The 21,436-nt window shown below is 47.2% G+C and overlaps 1 protein-coding gene across 7 annotated transcripts in view; it reads left to right on the forward strand.

Annotated features, from left to right (window-relative positions):
- Window positions 1-17,623: 17,623 nt before the first annotated feature.
- NEDD4L (NEDD4 like E3 ubiquitin protein ligase) overlaps window positions 17,624-21,436 on the forward strand; it is a 291,147-nt gene continuing 287,334 nt past the window's right edge. For 4 of the 7 annotated variants that reach the window (XM_077282669.1, XM_077282696.1, XM_077282685.1 and 1 more), the window contains exon 1: window positions 18,035-18,392. In XM_077282669.1, the coding sequence (XP_077138784.1) occupies window positions 18,348-18,392 (45 nt within the window). In that variant the 5' untranslated portion in view covers window positions 18,035-18,347. Of the gene's footprint in view, window positions 18,393-21,436 lie in introns of all 7 variants that reach the window. The other 3 variants (XM_077282677.1, XM_077282730.1, XM_077282720.1) reach the window with 2 other exon arrangements.

A 21,436-nucleotide genomic window follows, 5' to 3' on the forward strand; every position in this document is an offset into this window, starting at 1 on the left:
CTGTCTAGGATTCAGGCGTCTGGCAGTCTCAAGATAAATCAAATTTTTGTGGTCAGTCAATACCACCACCTGATGCCTAGCCCCCTCGAGCCAATGGCGCCACTCCTCAAACGCCCACTTCATGGCCAAAAGCTCCCGATTCCCAACATCATAATTCCGCTCTGCGGGCGAAAATTTGCGAGAAAAGAAGGCACAAGGCCTAATGACGGAGCAGTCGGAACCTTTCTGCGACAACACTGCCCCAGCTCCGATCTCCGAAGCGTCAACCTCAACCTGAAAAGGCAGATTCACATCAGGCTGACGCAACACAGGGGCAGAGGCAAAACGGCGCTTAAGCTCCTGAAAGGCCTCTACAGCATGAGGGGACCAATTAGCAACATCAGCGCCTTGTCTGGTCAAATCAGTCAGTGGTTTAACGACATCCGAAAAACCAGCAATAAATCGGCGGTAAAAGTTGGCAAAGCCCAAAAATCTCTGAAGACCCTTAAGAGAGGAGGGCTGAGTCCAGTCACAAATAGCTTGCACCTTGACGGGATCCATCTCAATGGAAGAGGGAGAAAAAATATACCCCAAAAAGGAAATTTTCTGGACCCCAAAAACGCACTTAGACCCCTTCACACACAAAGAATTAGACCGCAGAACCTGAAAAACTCTCCTGACCTGCTGGACATGAGAGTCCCAGTCATCAGAAAAAATCAGAATATCATCCAGATATATTATCATAAATTTATCCAGAAAATCGCGGAAAATATCATGCATAAAAGACTGGAAAACTGAAGGGGCATTAGAAAGACCAAAAGGCATGACCAAATACTCAAAGTGGCCCTCGGGCGTATTAAATGCGGTCTTCCACTCATCCCCCTGCCTGATCCGCACCAAATTATACGCCCCACGAAGATCAATTTTAGAGAACCACTTAGCACCCTCTATACGAGCAAACAAATCAGTAAGCAATGGCAATGGGTATTGATACTTAACAGTGATCTTATTCAGAAGCCGATAATCAATACATGGTCTCAAAGAGCCGTCTTTTTTTGAGACAAAGAAAAACCCAGCTCCCAAGGGAGAAGAAGATGGACGAATATGTCCCTTTTCCAAAGACTCCTTTATATATTCCCGCATAGCAGCATGTTCCGGCACAGACAAATTAAACAAACGACCCTTTGGATATTTACAACCCGGTATCAAATCTATGGCACAATCGCACTCACGGTGCGGAGGTAACGACCCAAGCTTGGGTTCGTCAAAGACGTCTTGATAATCAGAGAGGAACTCAGGGACTTCAGAGGGAATGGACGACGAAATAGAAACCAAAGGTACGTCCCCATGAATACCCTTACATCCCCAGCTCAACACAGACATTGCTCTCCAGTCCAAGACTGGGTTGTGAGACTGCAACCATGGCAATCCCAGTACCAAATCGTCATGTAAATTATACAGCACCAGGAAACGAATAATCTCCTGGTGATCCGGATTGATACGCATGGTTACTTGTGTCCAGTATTGTGGTTTATTATTAGCCAATGGGGTGGAGTCAATCCCCTTCAGAGGAATAAGAGTCTCCAAAGGCTCTAAATCAAAACCACAACGATTGGCAAAGGACCAATCCATAAGACTCAGAGCGGCGCCAGAGTCAACATAGGCGTCCGTGGCAATGGATGACAAAGAGCAAATCAGGGTTACAGACAAAATAAACTTAGACTGAATGGTGCCAATGGAAACAGACCTATCAAGCTTCTTTGTACGCCTAGAGCATGCCGATATAACATGAGTAGAATCCCCACAATAGAAACACAATCCATTCTTCCGTCTAAAATTCTGTCGCTCGCTCCTGGACAGAATTCTATCACACTGCATACTTTCTGGCGTCTTTTCCATAGACACCGCCAGATGGTGCACCGGTTTGCGCTCCCGCAGACGCCTATCAATCTGAATAGCCATTGTCATGGACTCATTCAGACCTGCAGGCAAAGGGAACCCCACCATAACATCCTTAACGGCATCAGAGAGACCTTCTCTGAAAGTTGCCGCCAAGGCGCACTCATTCCACTGAGTAAGCACAGACCATTTACGGAATTTTTGGCAGAAAACTTCAGCTTCGTCTTGCCCCTGAGATAGTGCCATCAAAGTTTTTTCTGCCTGAAGTTCCAAATGAGGTTCCTCATAAAGCAAGCCCAAGGCCAGAAAAAACGCATCCACATCGCGTAACGCAGGATCCCCTGCTGGCAATGAGAAGGCCCAATCTTGAGGGTCACCCCTGAGCAAGGAAATCACAATCCTAACCTGCTGAGCAGGGTCTCCAGCTGAACGAGACTTCAGGGACAAATAAAGCTTACAATTATTTCGGAAATTCTGGAAGCTAGCTCTATTCCCTGTGAAGAACTCCGGCAAAGGAATTCTCGGCTCAGATACCGGAGCATGTACCACAAAATCTTGTAAATTTTGTACTTTCGTGATGAGATTATTCAAACCCGCAGTTACACTCTGGAGATCCATTTTTGTCAGGTGCACACAGAGCATACAGAGATTAGGAGGAGAGAGAGAAAAAAGACTGCAGCAAGGCAGACTGGAGGAAAAAAAAAAAAAAAAAATTCCAGCAGACTTCTTATAACTCTCCTTTCTCAACCTGGGTCTTTAACACTTAACTGGCCGGTCAAACTGTCATGATCTCTGCAGGCAGAGATCATAGCAAGCCTATAGAGGGACAAGCTCTCGGAAGATGGAACTATACTGACCATGAACTAAGCCTGCCGCGCAACTAGAAATAGCCAGGTAGCATTTCCTATTTATCGCTAGATGCCCAGCTCTGGCCTAAGACCTAAATAGCTAGCAGAGGGAAATATAAGACCTGGCTCACCTCTAGAGAAATATTCCAAAGAAGACAGTAGCCCCCCACATATAATGACGGTGAGTTCAGATGAAACAACAAACGCAGCAGGAAAATAGTCTTAGCAAATTTGAGGTCCGCTTACTAGATAGCAGAAGACAGATAGTATACTTTCATGGTCAGCAGAAAAACACTAACAAAACACCATCCAGAGATTACCTTAAACTCTGGCATTAACTCATAACGCCAGAGTAGCAATCCCTGATCAACGAGAGCTTTCCAGACACAGTAACAAAACTTCAGCTGTGAACTGGAACAAATAGGCAAAACAAAACATGGACAAAAGTCCAACTTATCTAGTAGTTGTCTAGAAGCAGGAACAAGCACTGAGAGGCATCAGATAACATTGTTGACCGGCAAGAAACCACCAGAGAAATGAGCTTAAATAGCGACACCCACTACTGATGGAATCAGGTGAAACAGGAAAGAGGATGACAAGTCCAATTCCACAAGCGGCCACCGGGGGAGCCCAGAATCCAAATTCACAACAGTCACCTGTGTCCATAACTGGGGTTTATTTTTAGCCAAAGCTGTAGCATCAATGCCCCTTAAAGGAATAGGGTTGTGCAAAGACTGCAAGGGGAAACCACAACGCCTGGCAAATTCAAAGTCCATTAAGTTCAAAGCGGCGCCTGAATCCACAAACGCCATGACAGAAAATGACGACAATGAGCAGATCAAGGTCACAGATAACAGAAATTTAGGTTGTACAGTTCCGATGGTAACTGAACTAGCGATTCTCTTTGTACGCTTTGGGCAGACTGAAATGACATGAGAAGCATCGCCACAAAAAAAACACAACCTATTCTGACGTCTGAATCCTTGTTGTTCCGTTCTAGACAGAATCCTATCACACTGCATAGGCTCAGGCATCTGCTCTGAGGACAACGCCACAGCGCGCACAGTTCTGCGCTCCCGCAAGCGCCGATCAATCTGAATGGCCAGAGACATAGAATCACTCAGACCAACAGGCGTGGGAAACCCCACCATAACATCTTTAACAGATTCAGAAAGACCCTTTCTGAAAATTGCCACCAAAGCATCCTCATTCCATTTAGTCAGCACAGACCATTTTCTAAATTTCTGACAATACAATTCTACCGCTTCTTGACCCTGAGACAGGGCCAACAAGGTCTTCTCCGCTTGATCCACAGAATTTGGTTCATCATATAATAATCCTAGAGCCTGAAAAAAGGCATCTACATTAAGCAAGGCCGGATTCCCAGATTCCAGGGAAAATGCCCAATCCTGAGGGTCACCACGCAGCAGGGAGATGACAATTTTAACCTGCTGAATGGGATCACCAGAGGAACGAGACTTCAGAGCAAAAAACAGTTTACAGTTGTTTTTAAAACTAAAAAATTTGGATCTGTCCCCAAAAAAACAAATCAGGAGTTGGAATCCTAGGCTCTAACAGCGGAGTCTGAACAATATTATCAGAAATACCCTGTACCCTAGCAGCAAGCTGGTCTACACGAGAAACTAATCCCTGAACATCCATGCTAGCACAAGACTCCTCAGTCACCCAGAGGAAAAGAGGGAAGAAAAGACAAAGCAGGCTACAGAAAAAAAAAATGGCTCTTTCTTCCCTTCTTCTGAGATGCATTTAACTCATTGTTGGCCAGTTGTACTGTTATGATCCGGTAACCTTGGAGCCGCGTGAGAGACTTTCTCAGGAGTAGGTGGTACCTGTACTGACTGCAAACCCTAAACTAACACCGCAACTAGAAGTAGCCGTGGGATGTACCTAACACGTCCTAGACACCTCGACACAGCCGGAGGATTAAATACCCCTATAGATGGAAATGGGAATTCTATCTTGCCTCAGAGCAGAACCCCAAAGGATAGGCAGCCCCCCACAAATATTGACTGTGAGTATAAGAGGAAAGACACACGCAGGCAGGAAAACAGGATTTAGCAAAAGAGGCACTTCTAGCTAAATAGCAAAGGATAGGACAGAATTCTAAGCGGTCAGTATTAAAATCCTAAAAATATCCACAGCAGATAATACAAATATTCTACATCTAACTAAAGACATAGAAAGTATATCTGTATCTCCTGATAATCCAGCATGACTGAAAAATCCAAACAAAGTCTAAGCTGGACAAAAACACAATGAATTGAACTGAATTGCAAAGCACACTGCATGTGTGCACAGAGACAAAAAAACAGACACTTATCTTAGCTGAATTGGCAGCAGGGCATGAGGAACCAGAGAGAGATGCAATCCCTCCAAGGACAATGGACAACTGGCAGGGAATCATGGATCCTGCACACCTAAATACCTAATAGAGCTGCAATCAGCAGAAACACCTGCCCTGGATTACAACCCCAAGACAACTGCACTACCACCAACAACCACCGGAGGGAGCCCAAGAGCAGAATTCACAACACTCTCCTATCACTCCGCCTCTGCCTCTGACTCAGCTTGTGCTAGTATGGGAGCTGAGACACTCTGAAGAGTGCAGAAGCAGGGGAGCAGGGGGAGGAGGAGAGGTAAGCCCTTTGTGTGTGTGTGTGTGTGAGTGTGTGTGTCTGCTGCACGATACTGTGTGTGTGAATGCATTATAGTGTGTGTGTGTCTGCTGCACTATACTGTGTGTGGGGGGACTGCACTATACTGTGAGTGTGGGGGCTGAATTATACAGTGTGTGTGTGTTTGCTGCACTATACTGTGTGTGGGGGGCTGCACTATGCCGTGTGTGCGGGGACTGCACTATGTCAGGGCTGCATTATACAATGTGTGTGTGTCTGCTACACTATACTGTGTGGGGGGACTGCACTATACTGTGTGTGGGGGCACTGCACTATACTGTGTGTGGGAGGCTGCATTGTACTGTGTATGGGGCTGCATTATACTCTGAGGTGGCTGCTTTATACTCTGGGGGGTTGCATTATGCTGTGTGTGTTTGTGGGGCTGCATTATTCTCTGAAAGGGTTGCATTGTACTGTGTATGTGTGGGGGGGCTGCATTATACTGTGTGAGGGGCTGTACTATACTGTGTGTTTGTGGGGGCTGAAATATACTGTGTGTGTCTGTGGAGGGTCTGAATTATACTGTGCATGGGGGGCTGCATTATACTGTGTGTTTGTAGGGGGCTGAATTATACTGTTTGGAGGGCTGCATTATACTGTGTGTTGGGGGCTACTTTATACTTTGAGGCGCCTGCATTATACTGTGTGTGGGGCTACATTATACTCTAAAGAGGCTGCATTATACTGTGTGATGTGTGTGGGGGGCTGCATTAGGGGGAGGAGGAGAGGTAAGCATTTTGTGTGTGTGAGTGTGTCTGCTGCACGATACTGTGTGTGTGAATGCATTATAGTGTGTGTGTGTCTGCTGCACTATACTGTGTGTGGGGGGACTGCACTATACTGTGTGTGGGGGGCTGCATTATACAGTGTGTGTGTGTTTGCTGCACTATACTGTGTGGGGGGCTGCACTATACCGTGTGTGCGGGGACTGCACTATGTCAGGGCTGCATTATACAATGTGTGTGTGTGTGTCTGCTGCACTATACTGTGTGGGGGGGCTGCACAATACTGTATGTGGGAGGCTGCACTATACTGTGTGTGGGGGCACTGCACTATACTGTGTGGGAGGCTGCCTTGTACTGTGTATTGGGCTGCATTATACTCTGAGGTGGCTGCTTTATACTCTGGGGGGTTGCATTATACTGTGTGTGTTTGTGGGGCTGCATTATACTCTGAGGGGGCTGCATTATTCTCTGAAGGGGTTGCATTATACTGTGTATGTGTGGGGGGGCTGCATTATACTTTGTGAGGGGCTGCACTATACTGTGTGTTTGTGGGGACTGAATTATACTGTGTGTCTGTGGAGGGGCTGAATTATACTATGCATGGGGGGGCTGCATTATACTGTGTGTTTGTGGGGGGCTGAATTATACTGTTTGTGTGGAGGGCTGCATTATACTGTGTGTTGGGGGCTACTTTATACTTTGAGGAGCCTGCATTATACTGTGTGTGGGGCTACATTATACTCTAAGGGGGCTGCATTATACTGTGTGATGTGTGTGGGGGGCTGCATTATACTGTGTGTGTGTGGGGTGCATGATACTCTGAGGGGGCTGCATTATACTCTGAAGGGGCTGCATTATACTGTGTGTGTGGGGGGAGCTGCATTATACTCTATGAGGGGACTACATTATACTCTATGAGGGAGCTGTATTATACTTTATGAAGGCGTTGCATTATACTTTGTGAGGGCGGCTGCTGTATATTCTGAGGGGGCTGCATTATACTCTTTGAGGAATGCTGCATTATACTATATGTACTATATGGGACCTACGTTATACTGTATCGAGGACTATCTGTCTCCATCTTTCTTCCTCAGCCGGTGTAAAGAGGCCGGGAAACAAGCGTCAAACGACTTCAATATTGTCAATCACACTTGTTTAGCGGCCTAAAGTCAGCGCAAGTAAATACAACAGAAATATTTCTGTGTGATGGTGCAATATGTGAGCATTTGGGGCCCCACTTTGTTTAAAACCTGGCTCTGGATGGGGTACATATATTACTGGAAGGGGCCAGGATGGCGGACATTATTATTGAAAGGGGCCAAAATGGGGGACATTATAGCAGGGAGTAGCCCAGGATGGGGGACCTTATACCAGGAACAGGTTCAGCATGGGGGACATTATAGCAAGAAGGGGGCAAGAATGGGGGACATTATACCAGGGAGTAGCCCAGGATAGGGAATATTATACCAGGAACAGGCTCAGCATGGGCTAATGTGCTGCATTATTGCAGGGAGAGGGCAACGATGGGGGACATTATACCAGGAATGGAGACAGGATGGGGAACATTCTTACTGGCAGGGGCTCAGAATGGGGGACATAATTGCTCGAATATACCGTACTTAGGATAGAGGATATTATACCAGGAAGGGGCACTGGATGGGTGACATTAGTTCAGGATGGAGGACATTATTACATTATGGGTAGGGGGAAACGCATATTTCCTTAGATGATTTAGAATGCTACAAGGGCTGATACATCTGACCAACATGCAGGTGGGAGGCTCAGGAGGTCAACATTTTGCATCGGGGCCCATTGGCCTCTAGTTATGCCACGGACCATAGCTGTATTATCATCTGCTCTTGGTTGATATGTCCATGGATGCTAAAATGCACGAACCAGACACTTTTTAACATTTGGATCAAACATTCCTGCAGAAGAATGATACTCAGGACGTGTGGACTACTAATTTTGTGAATGAATGACATTCTGTCCCTATAGATCATATAGTGATTGCACAATGTGTATTACCCAACCGTTTTTCTCATTTAAAACAATATAATTATTGTGATTCCAAGAATCCTACACAAGTTCTCACAAGTGTCTATGACTAGTGATCTTGGCCCGGTGCTGATATAAGGTGTGGAAGTGATGATTTGGAAAACACATTGGGAAGGTGTACCAACAGTGAAAGGAATTTTTATGGCTTCCTGACAGCTCAAACAAGAACATCCAAGATAGTGACCTTAAAGGGAAGCGGAGAGCAGCTTCCTAATCCGGTCACCCGGAATCAGACATTGGCTCCATTATTGGAGACGTGAATATTTTACTATGAAACATTTACGTCTTGGGGACTTCTCTAGCTTGTGATGGACAGCGCTCACTCCTAGAGCAACGCTTCCCCACCATTTGGGTCTTAAACCTGTTGCCTGGGAGGCAGTGGATATTTCTTCTCTGCCTTTTTAATTTTTGTGCTGTTGTGTTCATCCATTTTTTGTGCCTTTTATACTACTGGATCAATAAAACAATTCTTTTAAGAGGATGTGAGTGCCGGCAATCGTTTGGACTGTAGCTTCCCCGCTTTTGTGCGCATGCTCACTGATACTGGCTGTGCCGGCCGTGCTTGGACACAGTGGCTGGGCGCAGTCTCATCCCTGTCCTTCTTTCTGGTGTACGAGCGGCATCAGCAGAAAGGTACCAGGAAGGAAAGTGCACCCAGTCACAGTGTACGTGTAACCGGCAGAGCAGAAATACCCCATTAACATGTACCCCAAGTGAAGAAAACCTGGCTACTTTTGCCAGTTTTTCAGCTCCCAGGCAGATTGATGTATCTCTATGGTAACAGACTACAAACAAACCCTGTGTAGTCATATCCTGCAGTCACACGTTATTCTTCTCCTTTTCTTAACCTCAAGACAGCAGAAAAATTGTAGTTACTTACCGATAACGGTATTTCTCTGATCCCATGATGGCACCACGGAGAGAGGGGTCCGCCCCCAGGGACAGGAAACCTACAGGTGAAAAAGGGCGTACCTCTCTCCCACATCAGTTGGTTTACAGAGCCTTTATACAGAACTTCAGCTGCAACTCAATATTTGCACAAATTAAACTTAATCACATTAACTTAACAGAGGCACCGTGACTAAAGCTAATTATTAATACATTATAATGTGCACACCTGTGTGTGAAAAGGGAGGGAATATACGGGTGCCATCATGGGATCAGAGAAATACCGTTATCGGTAAGTAACTACAATTTTCTCTATCCCCATGATGGCACCACGGAGAGATTTGAATAGATTGTAACTCTTAGGGAGGGACCACTGCCTCTAGAACCCTTCGCCCAAAGGTGAGATCAGAGGAGGTCAAGTCTAGACGGTAATGTTTGAAAAATGTAGACTGGGAAGACCAAGTGGTCGCTCTACATATCTGTTGTATTGAAGCGCCAGCTCTCTCCGCCCAGGATGACGCCACTGCTCTGGTTGAATGAGCTTTTATATTCTCCGGGATGGCCGTCCCGCCAGATGAGTAGGATAGGGCGATGGCATCTCTTATCCACCTCGCTAACGTGGCTTTCGATGCTTTTTGTCCCTTCCGTGGACCATGGAAGCAGACAAACAGAACCCTATCCTTCCTGTACTCCCTAGTGGCTGATAGATATTGGACCAGACACCTTTTTACATCTAGGGTATGTAGTGCTTTTTCCCCCTCATTTTTGGGGCTGGGACAAAAGGAGGGCAAGAAGATTTCTTGTGTCCTATGAAATTGTGACGCAATTTTTGGGAGGTAAGCCGGGTCAGTTTTAAGAACGACTCTGTCTTCAAGTATTTGAGTAAAGGGTGGACATGCAGATAATGCTTGTATATCGCTGACGCGACGGGCCGAGGTTAGGGCCACTAGGAGTGTGGTTTTTAGAGATAAGATCTTTAAAGGGGCGTCCGCCAGGGGCTCAAAGGGAGGTTTGGTTAGAGCATTTAAAACAAGGTTTAGATCCCATGGAGGAGCATTATGAAGAGGGATAGGCCTGGACCTACCTGAGGCTTTAATGAATCTCATGATCCAGCGATTTTTGGCTAGATCATGATTATACAAAGCTCCCAAGGCTGCTACCTGAACCTTTAGAGTACTTGTAGCTAGGCCTTTTTCCAGCCCCTTCTGCAGGAATTCAAGAATCTTCCCTATTGGGATTTCCCTGGATGGATCTGCGCCCGATACTGACATGAATTTTTTCCACACTTTCCCGTATATTTTAGTGGTTACGAGTTTTCTACTCTGTAGTAAAGTGGACACTAGGTTGGGTGAGAAACCCTTATCACTTAGTAGCTTCCTTTCAAAAGCCAAGCTGTCATGTGTAGGCTCTTTACACTGGGGTGAAAAACTGGACCCTGGGATAAAAGATTCGGAGTGTCTGGTAGAACCCAAGGGCTTGCTATGGACATTTTTCTTAGCCAAGAAAACCATATTCTGCGGGGCCAGAATGGAGCTATTACTATCACTGTTGCTCCCTCCTCCCGAATTTTCCTCAGTACTAAGGGGAAAAGGGATATTGGAAGGAACGCATAGGCGAGGCGATAGTTCCAGGGAATTGTAAGAGCATCCAGAGCTACTGGGCCCCCCCGGGGATCGATTGAGCAGAATGTTTTGACTTTCTGGTTTCGACTGTTCGCAAATAGGTCTATTTCTGGCTGTCCCCAACATTTTACGATCTGGTTGAACACCGTTTGTTTTAGCTCCCACTCCCCCTGTTTCAAGCGCGTCCTGCTCAAGAAGTCTGCCGTTTGGTTTTCTGAGCCTTTTATGTAGAGAGCTGTTAAGGATTTCAGGTTGTGTTCTGCTATGTGGAAGATGGATTGGGTCACCTCCATCAGTGCTCGAGACCTGGTGCCCCCTTGGTGGTTTAGATATGCTACTACTACCTGGTTGTCTGAAAAGACTTTTACGTGATGGGAGTGAAGGAGATTTAGAAAGTGCACTAGGGCCAATTTTACCGCTAACAGTTCTTTCATGTTTGAAGAGACTAGCTCTTGACTTTCGCTCCAATTCCCTTGTGCCACTTGATCGTCTATGTGTGCTCCCTACCCCCAGGGGCTTGCATCCGTCATTAGGATTTTCTCCGTCGGTAGTGACCAAGGAACCCCCTTGGTTAAATTGACCGGATTTGCACACCACCCTAGGGAGTGTATAGTGCTTGATGAAATGCTTAACTGCCCGTCTAAATTTCTGTGCAGAGATAGGCTTGAATCTAAAGTCTCCCATTGTAGGTCCCGGGTATGACACTGTGCCCACTGCACGGCCGGGATACAGGCTGTCATAGAGCCCAGCAGGGACATTGCCTTTCTGAGAGTGGTGACTGGAGACATCGTCAACTGTAACACAGCCTGTGTCATTTTTTGAATCTTCCCCTGAGGAAGGTAGCACGTCTGCGCGGTCGAGTCCAGGACTATCCCTAAGTACTCCTGTACCTGGGTGGGCACTACCCTGGATTTGGGCATGTTTAGTAGCCAACCTAGACTCGACAGAGAAGCCATGACCAAATCCAACTGTTGTTTGCAATGTTGGAATGAGGTCCCTACCACCAGGAGGTCGTCCAGATAGGGAACTATTAGAACATTCTGTTCCCATATGTGGGCCATCACTTCTGACATTATCTTCGTGAACACCCGAGGTGCGATAGCTAACCCGAAGGGGAGAGCCTGGAATTGGTAGTGTTTTACTTCCCCCTGGATATTCACTTCCAGTCTGAGATACTTTTGATGATCCCTGTGAATAGGCACATGGTAATAATATGCATCTCGTAAATCTAGAATAGTCATGAAACACAAGGGAAAGTATTTTCACGCAAGATTTTATTGTCTCCATTTTGAAGTGTGGAATCTCGAGGAAACTGTTTAATCTTTTGAGATTTATGATCGTCCTGTACGATCCGTCCGGTTTCTTCCGAAGGAAGAGGGGCGAGTAGAAGCCCATGCCTCTTTCCTGATATGGGACTTCTTGTAAGACTCCCTTCTGGATTAAGTTCAAAATTTCTCCCTGGAGAGCTGACTGTTCGTGTGCTAGTCTCCCTCTGACCTGGGGAACACCTTCATTGTGTTTTCTTATTATCGGGGGGAGTTTTGTTAAACAAAAATCCTCTGTTTTTATTTCTTTTGTCTTCCCATGCCTCCTTGTTCCCTTTTGGGGGTCTCCTCCGCATGAACTTTCTGTTCCGAAAGGGCCACCTGTAAGACTGGTTGGGGAACCCGGGAAAGGATTTCTTTTTATCCCCGGCTTTGTCGAGGATGTCATCTAATGTTGATCCAAACAAAAATTCGCCTTCGCAAGGTATTGAGCATAGTTTCGTTTTCGTTTGCAAATCCCCTGGCCAACACTTTAGCCACAGGGCACGTCTTGCGGCATTCGAGAAGGAGGCTGACCTGGCTGCTAATCTGGCCGAATCTACCGATGCGTCAGCCAAAAAGGCCGCCGCACCTTTCATCACAGACACCGATTTTTGAATTGTCTCTCTTGCAACTTTTCCCTTTAATTGAGAATCCAAGTGCTCGAGCCACACCATCAGGGCGCGGGCCGTGCAGGTGGCCGCGATGGCTGGTTTTAGTCCTCCCCCTGCCGCTTCCCAGGAGCTTTTCAAGAAAATCTCAGCTCTCTTGTCCATTGGGTCTTTTAAGGTACCCATGTCCTCGAAGGGCAAGGCGAACTTTTTAGAGGCCTTTGCTATGGCCACATCTAATTTTGGTGCTTTACTCCAGGATGAGCAGGCTGGGTCATCGAAAGGGTACTTTCTCTTAGGAGTCAAGAGAACTTTTTTGTCTGTTTTTTTCCACTCTCTCATAATTAGAGAGTGAATTTTCTCATTTATTGGGAACGCTCTTCTTTTCTTTTGTTCCAACCCGCTGAACATTATATCCTGCGCCGTTTTTTTAGGACGTTCATCTACCAGACCCATTGTTGTCCTGAAGGCCTTTACCAAGGCGTCTGTCTCTTCGATAGGGAAGCAACTGTGTCCCCCTTCGGAGGATAGTGAAGAGGTGTCAGAGGCTGATGAATCACCAGAATCGGATATTTCGCTTTCCGACTCATCCACACTAGATTCAGGGGATCTATGACTTGTTTTGCGTTTTTTGTTTGACGTTTTAATGCCTTTGAGGGCACTCTCCACCTGACTCCTTATTAATGACTTTAGGTCTGAGGCAAATGCCGGAGACTCTTCCTGAATTGTCTTCTCTATGCAAGTGCTGCATAGCTTCTTCTCCCATGAGGAAGGTAACTCTTCCAGGCATATAGCACATATCCTGTGCTTTGATTTGGTTACACATTTCTTTCCCTAGAAGAAAAGAGTGACCCTATATCAAAATCCGATCTTTCACGTAGATCACTCACCCTCCTGTGAACAAGAGATACCGTCTCGGGCCTGGGAACTATATCCACCGCTGGGTTCGTCACAGGCCGCGTAGTTTTCGCAGAAGCTCGGCTGCGTTGTGACCCTGAGCGTCCACTGCTGCTGCGCTGCTGAGAGGAAGTACTCTTGCGCTGATGCTGTGTGCGCTGGTGCCGTTGTGCTTGCGCTTGTTCAGGAGATAGCTGTATAACCTCCTGTGCATCCTGCTGCTCCTGGTCGCTCATGGTCCCGCACTGTTTAGTGAAGGTAGCTGAGCAGCGAATCCAGGCTGCTCAGCTGTTTAAATTTCCCGCTCGGAGTGTCTCACTTCCGGTTTCTGCCTCTGCGCTGAACCGGAAGTGCTCCCGCCGTGCCTGCGCCTTAACCTGCAGTCAGACACGCGCGCGCGCCATGCTGGTCACCGGCTCCCGGGGTGTCGGACATGCCGCCGCAGCCGCCGCTGTTTTGTGCCGGTAATCTTTTCGGTGGCCGCTGCCGCCGTCCCCAGCGCAGCTTCTTTTAGGGCAGGAATTTCCTGCCGGGGCCCGCCCGTACACCTACTTGGCTACGGCGACGATGGCGCCGGCGTTCCAGCTGTCCCATGTCTGGCCTCCGGATCCATACGGCCTCTTGTCTGGGACTCCATGGGTTGGTAGTCGCCGCTGCCCCCATGCGCTGTCGAGCAGCGGTACGGAAGCTATCTCGGTGACCGCCGTCACCTCCTCCTTCCTCCCCCCCCCTTTTTTTTTTTTATTTTTATTTTTATTTTTGGGGAAGGCAGGCTCAATTCTCTTCACTGCCTCCCCCTCCTCACTCAGCCTCCAGGTCCGCCGACCCCAGCGGTGGTGCTTCAGGGAAGGAAAAAAAAGGGGGGAGAAAAAACCCGCTCAACCCAGCCGTGACAGGGCGCTCCCTGCCAGGAACCGAACTGGATCAGCCCCTGGATCTTCAGGTACGTGCTGTAGGTTCCCCGTCAGGGACAGGAAACCAACTGATGTGGGAGAGAGGTACGCCCTTTTTCACCTGTAGGTTTCCTGTCCCTGGGGGCGGACCCCTCTCTCCGTGGTGCCATCATGGGGATAGAGAAAGAAAGATGGTAGGTTTGTTTTACAGTCAGACACCTAAATCTGCATAGAAGCTCTGTACACAAAATGGTAGGACAGTTTTTTAAATTAGATTTTTTATACATCCTCTTTTTTTTAGCTACATGGGAGCAATGAAGAATGTTTGTAATAAAAAAAACAACAAACAGAAACCAAACATACTTAACCTTTAAAGGCCCGCTGAACGCGAAATGAATCCATTGTGTTATGCCGAATTAATAAGGCTGGGATCAGAAAGCCATATTTCACAACCCGAATAAAGATCACAATGCCGGGAAAGGAGCTCTGCAGTCATTACGTCCCAATGGCTGTCTGATCCTGGCCCCATTTTCTCTTTAGTCATCTTTCAGGCTCATTGATATGTCTGTCTTTATTCCTTTATGGAAAAAAAAGGACATATTTGTATTAGTGCGCAGGATCAGATTTTCATGATGAGAGAAAAGGCTTGGATGAGGTGTTATCTGAGCATGCTCGGGCTCTAACCGAGTGACTTCGGTGTGCTTTAATAATATGTTAAAGTCCCCGCGTCTGCATGTTCAACGGCCACAACACAGGCAGGGACTGCCATCCATGTGGCATGGTCTGCTCGCAGTTCTCCATAGGTAGTTCAGACCAGGAGACCAACAGCCAGCCCGTGCATCATGGTTGATAGTCAGACCCGAATACATGGAAGTCTTCAAGCAGAGGCTGGACAGACATCTGTCTGGGATGGTTTAGTGAATCCTGCATTGATCAGGGGGTGGACACGATGGCCCTGGAGGTCCCTTCCAACTCTACCATTCTATGATTCCATGTGCCCCCTTACAGTTTGCACTGGGCATTACTCTGAGGATCCGTTATGGGGGGTGAGTGTTCCTATAAATGTTGTATGAAGCACTGGAAAGTATCAGCTGATTACGACCTAGGTGTCCTTTCCTAATGAGCCATCTCCCCTTCTCCCAGCTGTGCACACTACATCATCCGCCTAATCCGATTCATCCAGGGACTTTATTAATCAATAAAAGCTAATTTTCAAAATGCAGCAATGCCCCTTTAACAAAACACGGCATTCATATTTATTATGCTTTGTATGGCGCTATCATATACCGCAGCGCTTTAGGGTACTTTCACACTAGCGTTTTTTGTAATACGTTGCAATGCGTCGTTTTGGCGAAAAAACGCATCCTGCAAAGTTGTCTGCAGGATGCGTTTTTTCACCATTGACTAACATTAGCGACGCATTGCCACACGTCGCAACCGTCGTGCGACGGAGGCATCGTGCTTTGGCGGACCGTCGGCACAAAAAAACGCTACATGTAACTTTTTTTGTGCGACGTGACCGCTTTTTCCGACTGCGCATGCGCGGCCGGAACTCCGCCCCCTCCTCCCCGCACCTCACAATGGGGCAGCGGATGCGCTGAAAAACAGCATCCGCTGCACCCGTTGTGCACCGCAAACAATGCTAGCGTCGGTACATCGGCCCGACACACTGCGACGGGCCGAGTACGACGCTAGTGTGAAAGTAGCCTTACAGACATCATCACTGTCCCCAATGGGGCTCACAATCTACATTTCCTATAAGTATTTCTTTGGAGTGTGAAAGGAAAAACCCAAGGAGAACATACAAACTTTTTTTTCAGATGTTTTCCTTGGTGGGATTTGAACCTAGGACCTCGGAGCTGCAAAGCAAATCTCTAACCACTGAGCCACCATGCACATCTACAGTGCTAACCACTGAGCCACCGTGAATATCTACAGTGCTACCCACTGAGCCACAGTGCACATCTACAGTGCTACCCACTGAGCCACAGTGCACATCTACAGTGCTACCCACTGAGCCATCATGCAACATCTACAGTGCTAAAAATTGAGCCACCATGCACATCCACAGGGCTTCCCACTGAGTCATGATGCACATCTACAATGCTAGCTGCTTAGCCATCATGTAACATCTACAGGGCTACCCACTGAGTCACGGTGCACATCTACAGTGCTAGCTACTTAGCCACCGTGAAACATCTACAGTACTAATCACTGAGCCACTGTGCACATCTACAGTGCTAACTGAGCCACCATGCACATCTACAGTGCTACCGACTGAGTCACGGTGCACATCTACGGTGATAACCACTTATCCACTATGTACACCTACAGTGCTAACCATTAAGCCACAATGCACACCTACAGTGCTAACCATTGAGCCACAATCCACATCTACAGTGCTAACCACTGAGCCACAATGCTCATCTACAGTGCTAACCACTGAGCCACAATGTTCATCTACAGTGCTAACCATTGAGCCACAATCCACATCTACAGTGCTAACCACTGAGCCACAATGCTCATCTACAGTGCTAACCACTGAGTCACAATGTTCATCTACAGTGCTAACCATTGAGCCACAATCCACATCTACAGTGCTAACCACTGAGCCACAATGCTCATCTACAGTGCTAACCATTGAGCCACAATGCTCATCTACAGTGCTAACCACTGAGCCACCGCACTGCCCATTTTTGCAGTGGCTCTGCTTGCTCTGAAGATGTAGCTGCAATAAAACCTTTCCCTCCCAGTTTGCCAGAAGCTTTGCTGTGATTTATTAATGTGGCTGATCACAGGTCACATGCCTCCCATGTGAATGCTTCCACAGGCCTGAAGAATGTGATCTTTGGATCCCTGCAGCCTGATGATTTTACTAATAATAACAACTTTATCCATCATAGCAGCCTTGCAAACAATGGGCAGTAACTCCACTCATTCTTCCCAGCACAAAGGAAAATGTACTTTTGTTTCATCATTACCCATAAAAATCCCCTTTCGTCCCCCCACAATAAAGAGCTCATTCTGGAGGCTGCACTGACTAATTAGCTGCAGAAAATTCCTACATTTTAGAAGCCCTAGACTGTGATAATTAGCAGCTAGCTCTGTCTACAATGTATCAGCCTGTATCATCTGACCTCCACTAGGAGGCGCTGTTGTATTGTCTACATTTCCTACATTTTTTTTTCTATTTTTTTTTTTTTGCTTTTTGCAAAGCTAAGAAAATGGAAAAGGTTTTTTTTTTCTTTATGTGTGTGTGATCTGACAGTGGGATGTGTTTACAAACACAAATGGATACCAAATTGCAAAGCAGAGATTCCTGAGCAGCTTTTGATGTCAGGGGCAGGACTGATACATTGTATCACAGGGCAGGGATCTGGGCACTTGGGTTTAGCTGGATGAGCAGAATAGGAAGGATTGATAAGAAGTTGTTCATTCTTAGTAATCACAGGGAGAAAAAAAAAAAAAGTGGTGGACAACCGAACCTGGCAGCTGCAGGGTGACCCTAGTCATTGGGTGTGCTGCTGCTCCTCCACGCCTCTGTGGGTTGGAGCTGGCCCTTCTGCTTGCAGTGAGCAGGGTGTAGGGCAGGAAGGATCTAGTAGTCACTCCTCCTTCCATGAGTCTGGGTTTGTGTGAGAGCTGAAGCTGGGAGAGCTTCACATTCACCAGTTTTGGGGCTTCCTACATTGAGGACTGAGGAGCAGAAGACCACCCTAGTACCTTTCTGCATGGATTATTGATTCTTCTGGAGATCCAAGGCCACCACAGGAGTTTGGGTTCTTGTAGGTCCCACCTGCCTTATTGTTGTCTTACATCCACCCCTATCCTCCCTTCATTGGACCTTTATCTGGACATACAGCACTGGGATCTCCTAAATTGCCTTCTCTATGATCCTGGGCTTGTAAAACCACCTCTTGGACCTCCATGGCGACTGTGGTGGAGCCAGTTTTTGGACTTTCAGAAGATGAAGTAAGTGCAGGTTCCTGCTTTTTTTTCTTCTGCCATCTACTTGTGTAATGTTGAAAGTCCATTGTTGTTTCATGTAGTTGGCACTTATTTAGAGATTGTGGCTACTGTTAATTACATGGATGATGTGAAGCCACCATGGTCAGGAGCCACTTGTCCAGCTAAGACCTTGTCCTGCAGAGTCTGATGGCTGGGAGATGCCAGTGGTACCAGGTTTAGAGCTAGTGGCTTCTAGGTACAAGTTTTCCGGAGGGGTATAAGGTTTGTTTTTACTTTAGCCGTGGCTCCTCTGTTTCTTTTTTTAATAAGCATATAATCTCTGCACCATGAATTTGAGACCACCACCCAAAATGTTATTGAAAAGTTCTCAAAAAAAAAAAAAAAGTGACGCTAACAATCTGATCTGGATATGATGATGGTCTCGTGGAAACGCATCACTTGCCACCTGGACTGTCAATCATTTTAAACTTTAGCCAAAAGGGCTGGAATTAGCCCAGAGCATCCCAGAAGAGTGTGCGACATGTTTCATAGTCCACGACCACTATGGCAAACTTCTGTGACTACCATTCCCACTCACGTATGGTCCGGTTACACTGGTAGTCTGCAGGTGTGAAACAACCGCTGTTCGTCTACATGCAAGGCGTTTTTTTTTTTTTGTTTTTTTTTATGGACAGGTTGACCGTTCTTCAGCGTACACAGAACAATCGTTGATATGATCCTTCTGTGCCCATAGAATATAATTTTTCTCAGCAAGGTACAGGGTGACACTGCTCACAATCTAGATACCCTATCAGTATGTGTTTGGCGTGTGTGGGGGGGGGAAACCCACGCAAACATGGGAAGAACATACAAACTCCTTGCAGATGTTGTATTATTAGGTGGGATTTGACCCCAGGGCTACAATACACCCACTGAGCCAACATTGCTGCCCCTGGTGTAAATGCAGCCTTCCTAGGTAGGTGATGTCATTACAGCTTTCAGATACTGGGTAAAGTTGGTAGCTGTAAAGACAGCCATATCTCCCACTGGGTCAGATACAGACGGGGTTGGAGATCTTGTCTGTTTAGTGCTCCTTGGGGCATGGGAAGGGGCTTGGTGTGGCCTCCTGAATTCACCTGACATGTAGTAAATGCCTGCAGCACCCTGGGTTTAGTTGGTGTTTACCTTGGGCATGGGGAAGGGGCTTGGTGTGGCCTCCTGAATTCACCTGACATGTAGTAAATGCCTGCAGCACCCTGGGTTTAGTTGGTGTTTACCTTGGGCATGGGGAAGGGGCTTGGTGTGGCCTCCTGAATTCACCTGACATGTAGTAAATGCCTGCAGCACCTTGAGTTTAGTTGGTGTTTCCTTGGGGCATGGGAAGGGGCTTGGTGTGGTTTCCTGAATTCACCTGACATGTAGTAAATGCCTGCAGCACTTTGGGTTTAGTTGATGTTTCCCTTGGGCATGGGGAAGGGGCTTGGTGTGGCCTCCTGAATTCACCTGACATGTAGTAAATGCCTGCAGCACCTTGGGTTTAGTTGGTGTTTCCCTTGGGCATGGGGAAGGGGCTTGGTGTGGCCTCCTGAATTCACCTGGCATGTAGTAAATGCCTGCAGCACCTTGGGTTTAGTTGGTGTTTCTCTTGGGCATGTGAAGGAGCTTGGTGTGGCCTCCTGAATTCACCTGACATGTAGTAAATGCTTGCAGCACCTTGAGGAGTTTTGCTGGTGTTTCCTTGGGGCATGGGAAGGGGCTTGGTGTGGCCTCCTGAATTCACCTGACATGTAGTAAATGCCTGCAGCACCTTGGGTTTAGTTGGTGTTTCTCTTGGGCATGGGGAAGGGGCTTGGTGTGGCCTCCCTGAATTCCCCTGACATGTAGTAAATGCCTGCAGCACTTTGGGCTTAGTTGGTGTTTCCTTGGGGCATGGGAAGGGGCTTGGTGTGGCCTCCTGAATTCACCTGACATGTAGTAAATGCCTGCAGCACCTTGGGTTTAGTTGGTGTTTCCCTTGGGCATGGGAAGGGGCTTGGTGTGGCCTCCTGAATTCACCTTGCATGTAGTAAGTGCCTGCAGCACCTTAGGTTTAGTTGGTGTTTCTCTTGGGCATGGGAAGGGGCTTGGTGTGGCCTCCTGAATTCACCTGACATGTAGTAAATGCCTGCAGCACCTTGAGTTTAGTTGGTGTTTCCTTGGGGCATGGGAAGGGGCTTGGTGTGGTTTCCTGAATTCACCTGACATGTAGTAAATGCCTGCAGCACTTTGGGTTTAGTTGATGTTTCCCTTGGGCATGGGAAGGAGCTTGGTGTGGCCTCCTGAATTCACCTGACATGTAGTAAATGCCTGCAGCACTTTGGGTTTAGTTGGTGTTTCCCTTGGGCATGGGAAGGGGCTTGGTGTGGCCTCCTGAATTCACCTTGCATGTAGTAAATGCCTGCAGCACCTTAGGTTTAGTTGGTGTTTCTCTTGGGCATGGGAAGGGGCTTGGTGTGGCCTCCTGAATTCACCTGACATGTAGTAAATGCCTGCAGCACCCTGGGTTTAGTTGGTGTTACGACATGACACATCACAGGCTGGGACAGCTCAGGATGGGTGTGTGTCTGTACCAGGTAGTAATAAGCCATTTCTCCATAGCACAGTATGATCCCGCTCTCCATGAGCTGCTATTCAGTCTGAAGCCCAGAGGTCAGGGGCTGCTACAGAAGCTTAATCTGTGGGATTTAGCAGACAGCATAGACTGCTGGTAAGAGATGAGACATCCAGGGAAGGTTAACCTCTGCACTACTAAATACAGAGAAATCGGGTTTAAGGCGACCCACCAAAATTGCATTGCGAAAGTGGTCTTTGAAGATGAGTGTTCATAATCTAGGGTGGGATTGAATTTCTGCCATAGGAAATAGGGTCTGGATAAAGTGGTGGTCTGTCGGACGGGACATTCATAAGAAGCTCAGGGATCTGCAGATTTTTGCTATTTTCATTTCATGGCACTGTTTCTCAGCCTTTTAATAAATGTTCACATCCTCTACGACGCGTCTCCTCGTATACACCAAGCGTCTGCGGCAAAC

Source organism: Ranitomeya variabilis, chromosome 1, assembly GCF_051348905.1.
Source record: "Ranitomeya variabilis isolate aRanVar5 chromosome 1, aRanVar5.hap1, whole genome shotgun sequence".
Taxonomy (NCBI): domain Eukaryota; kingdom Metazoa; phylum Chordata; class Amphibia; order Anura; family Dendrobatidae; genus Ranitomeya; species Ranitomeya variabilis.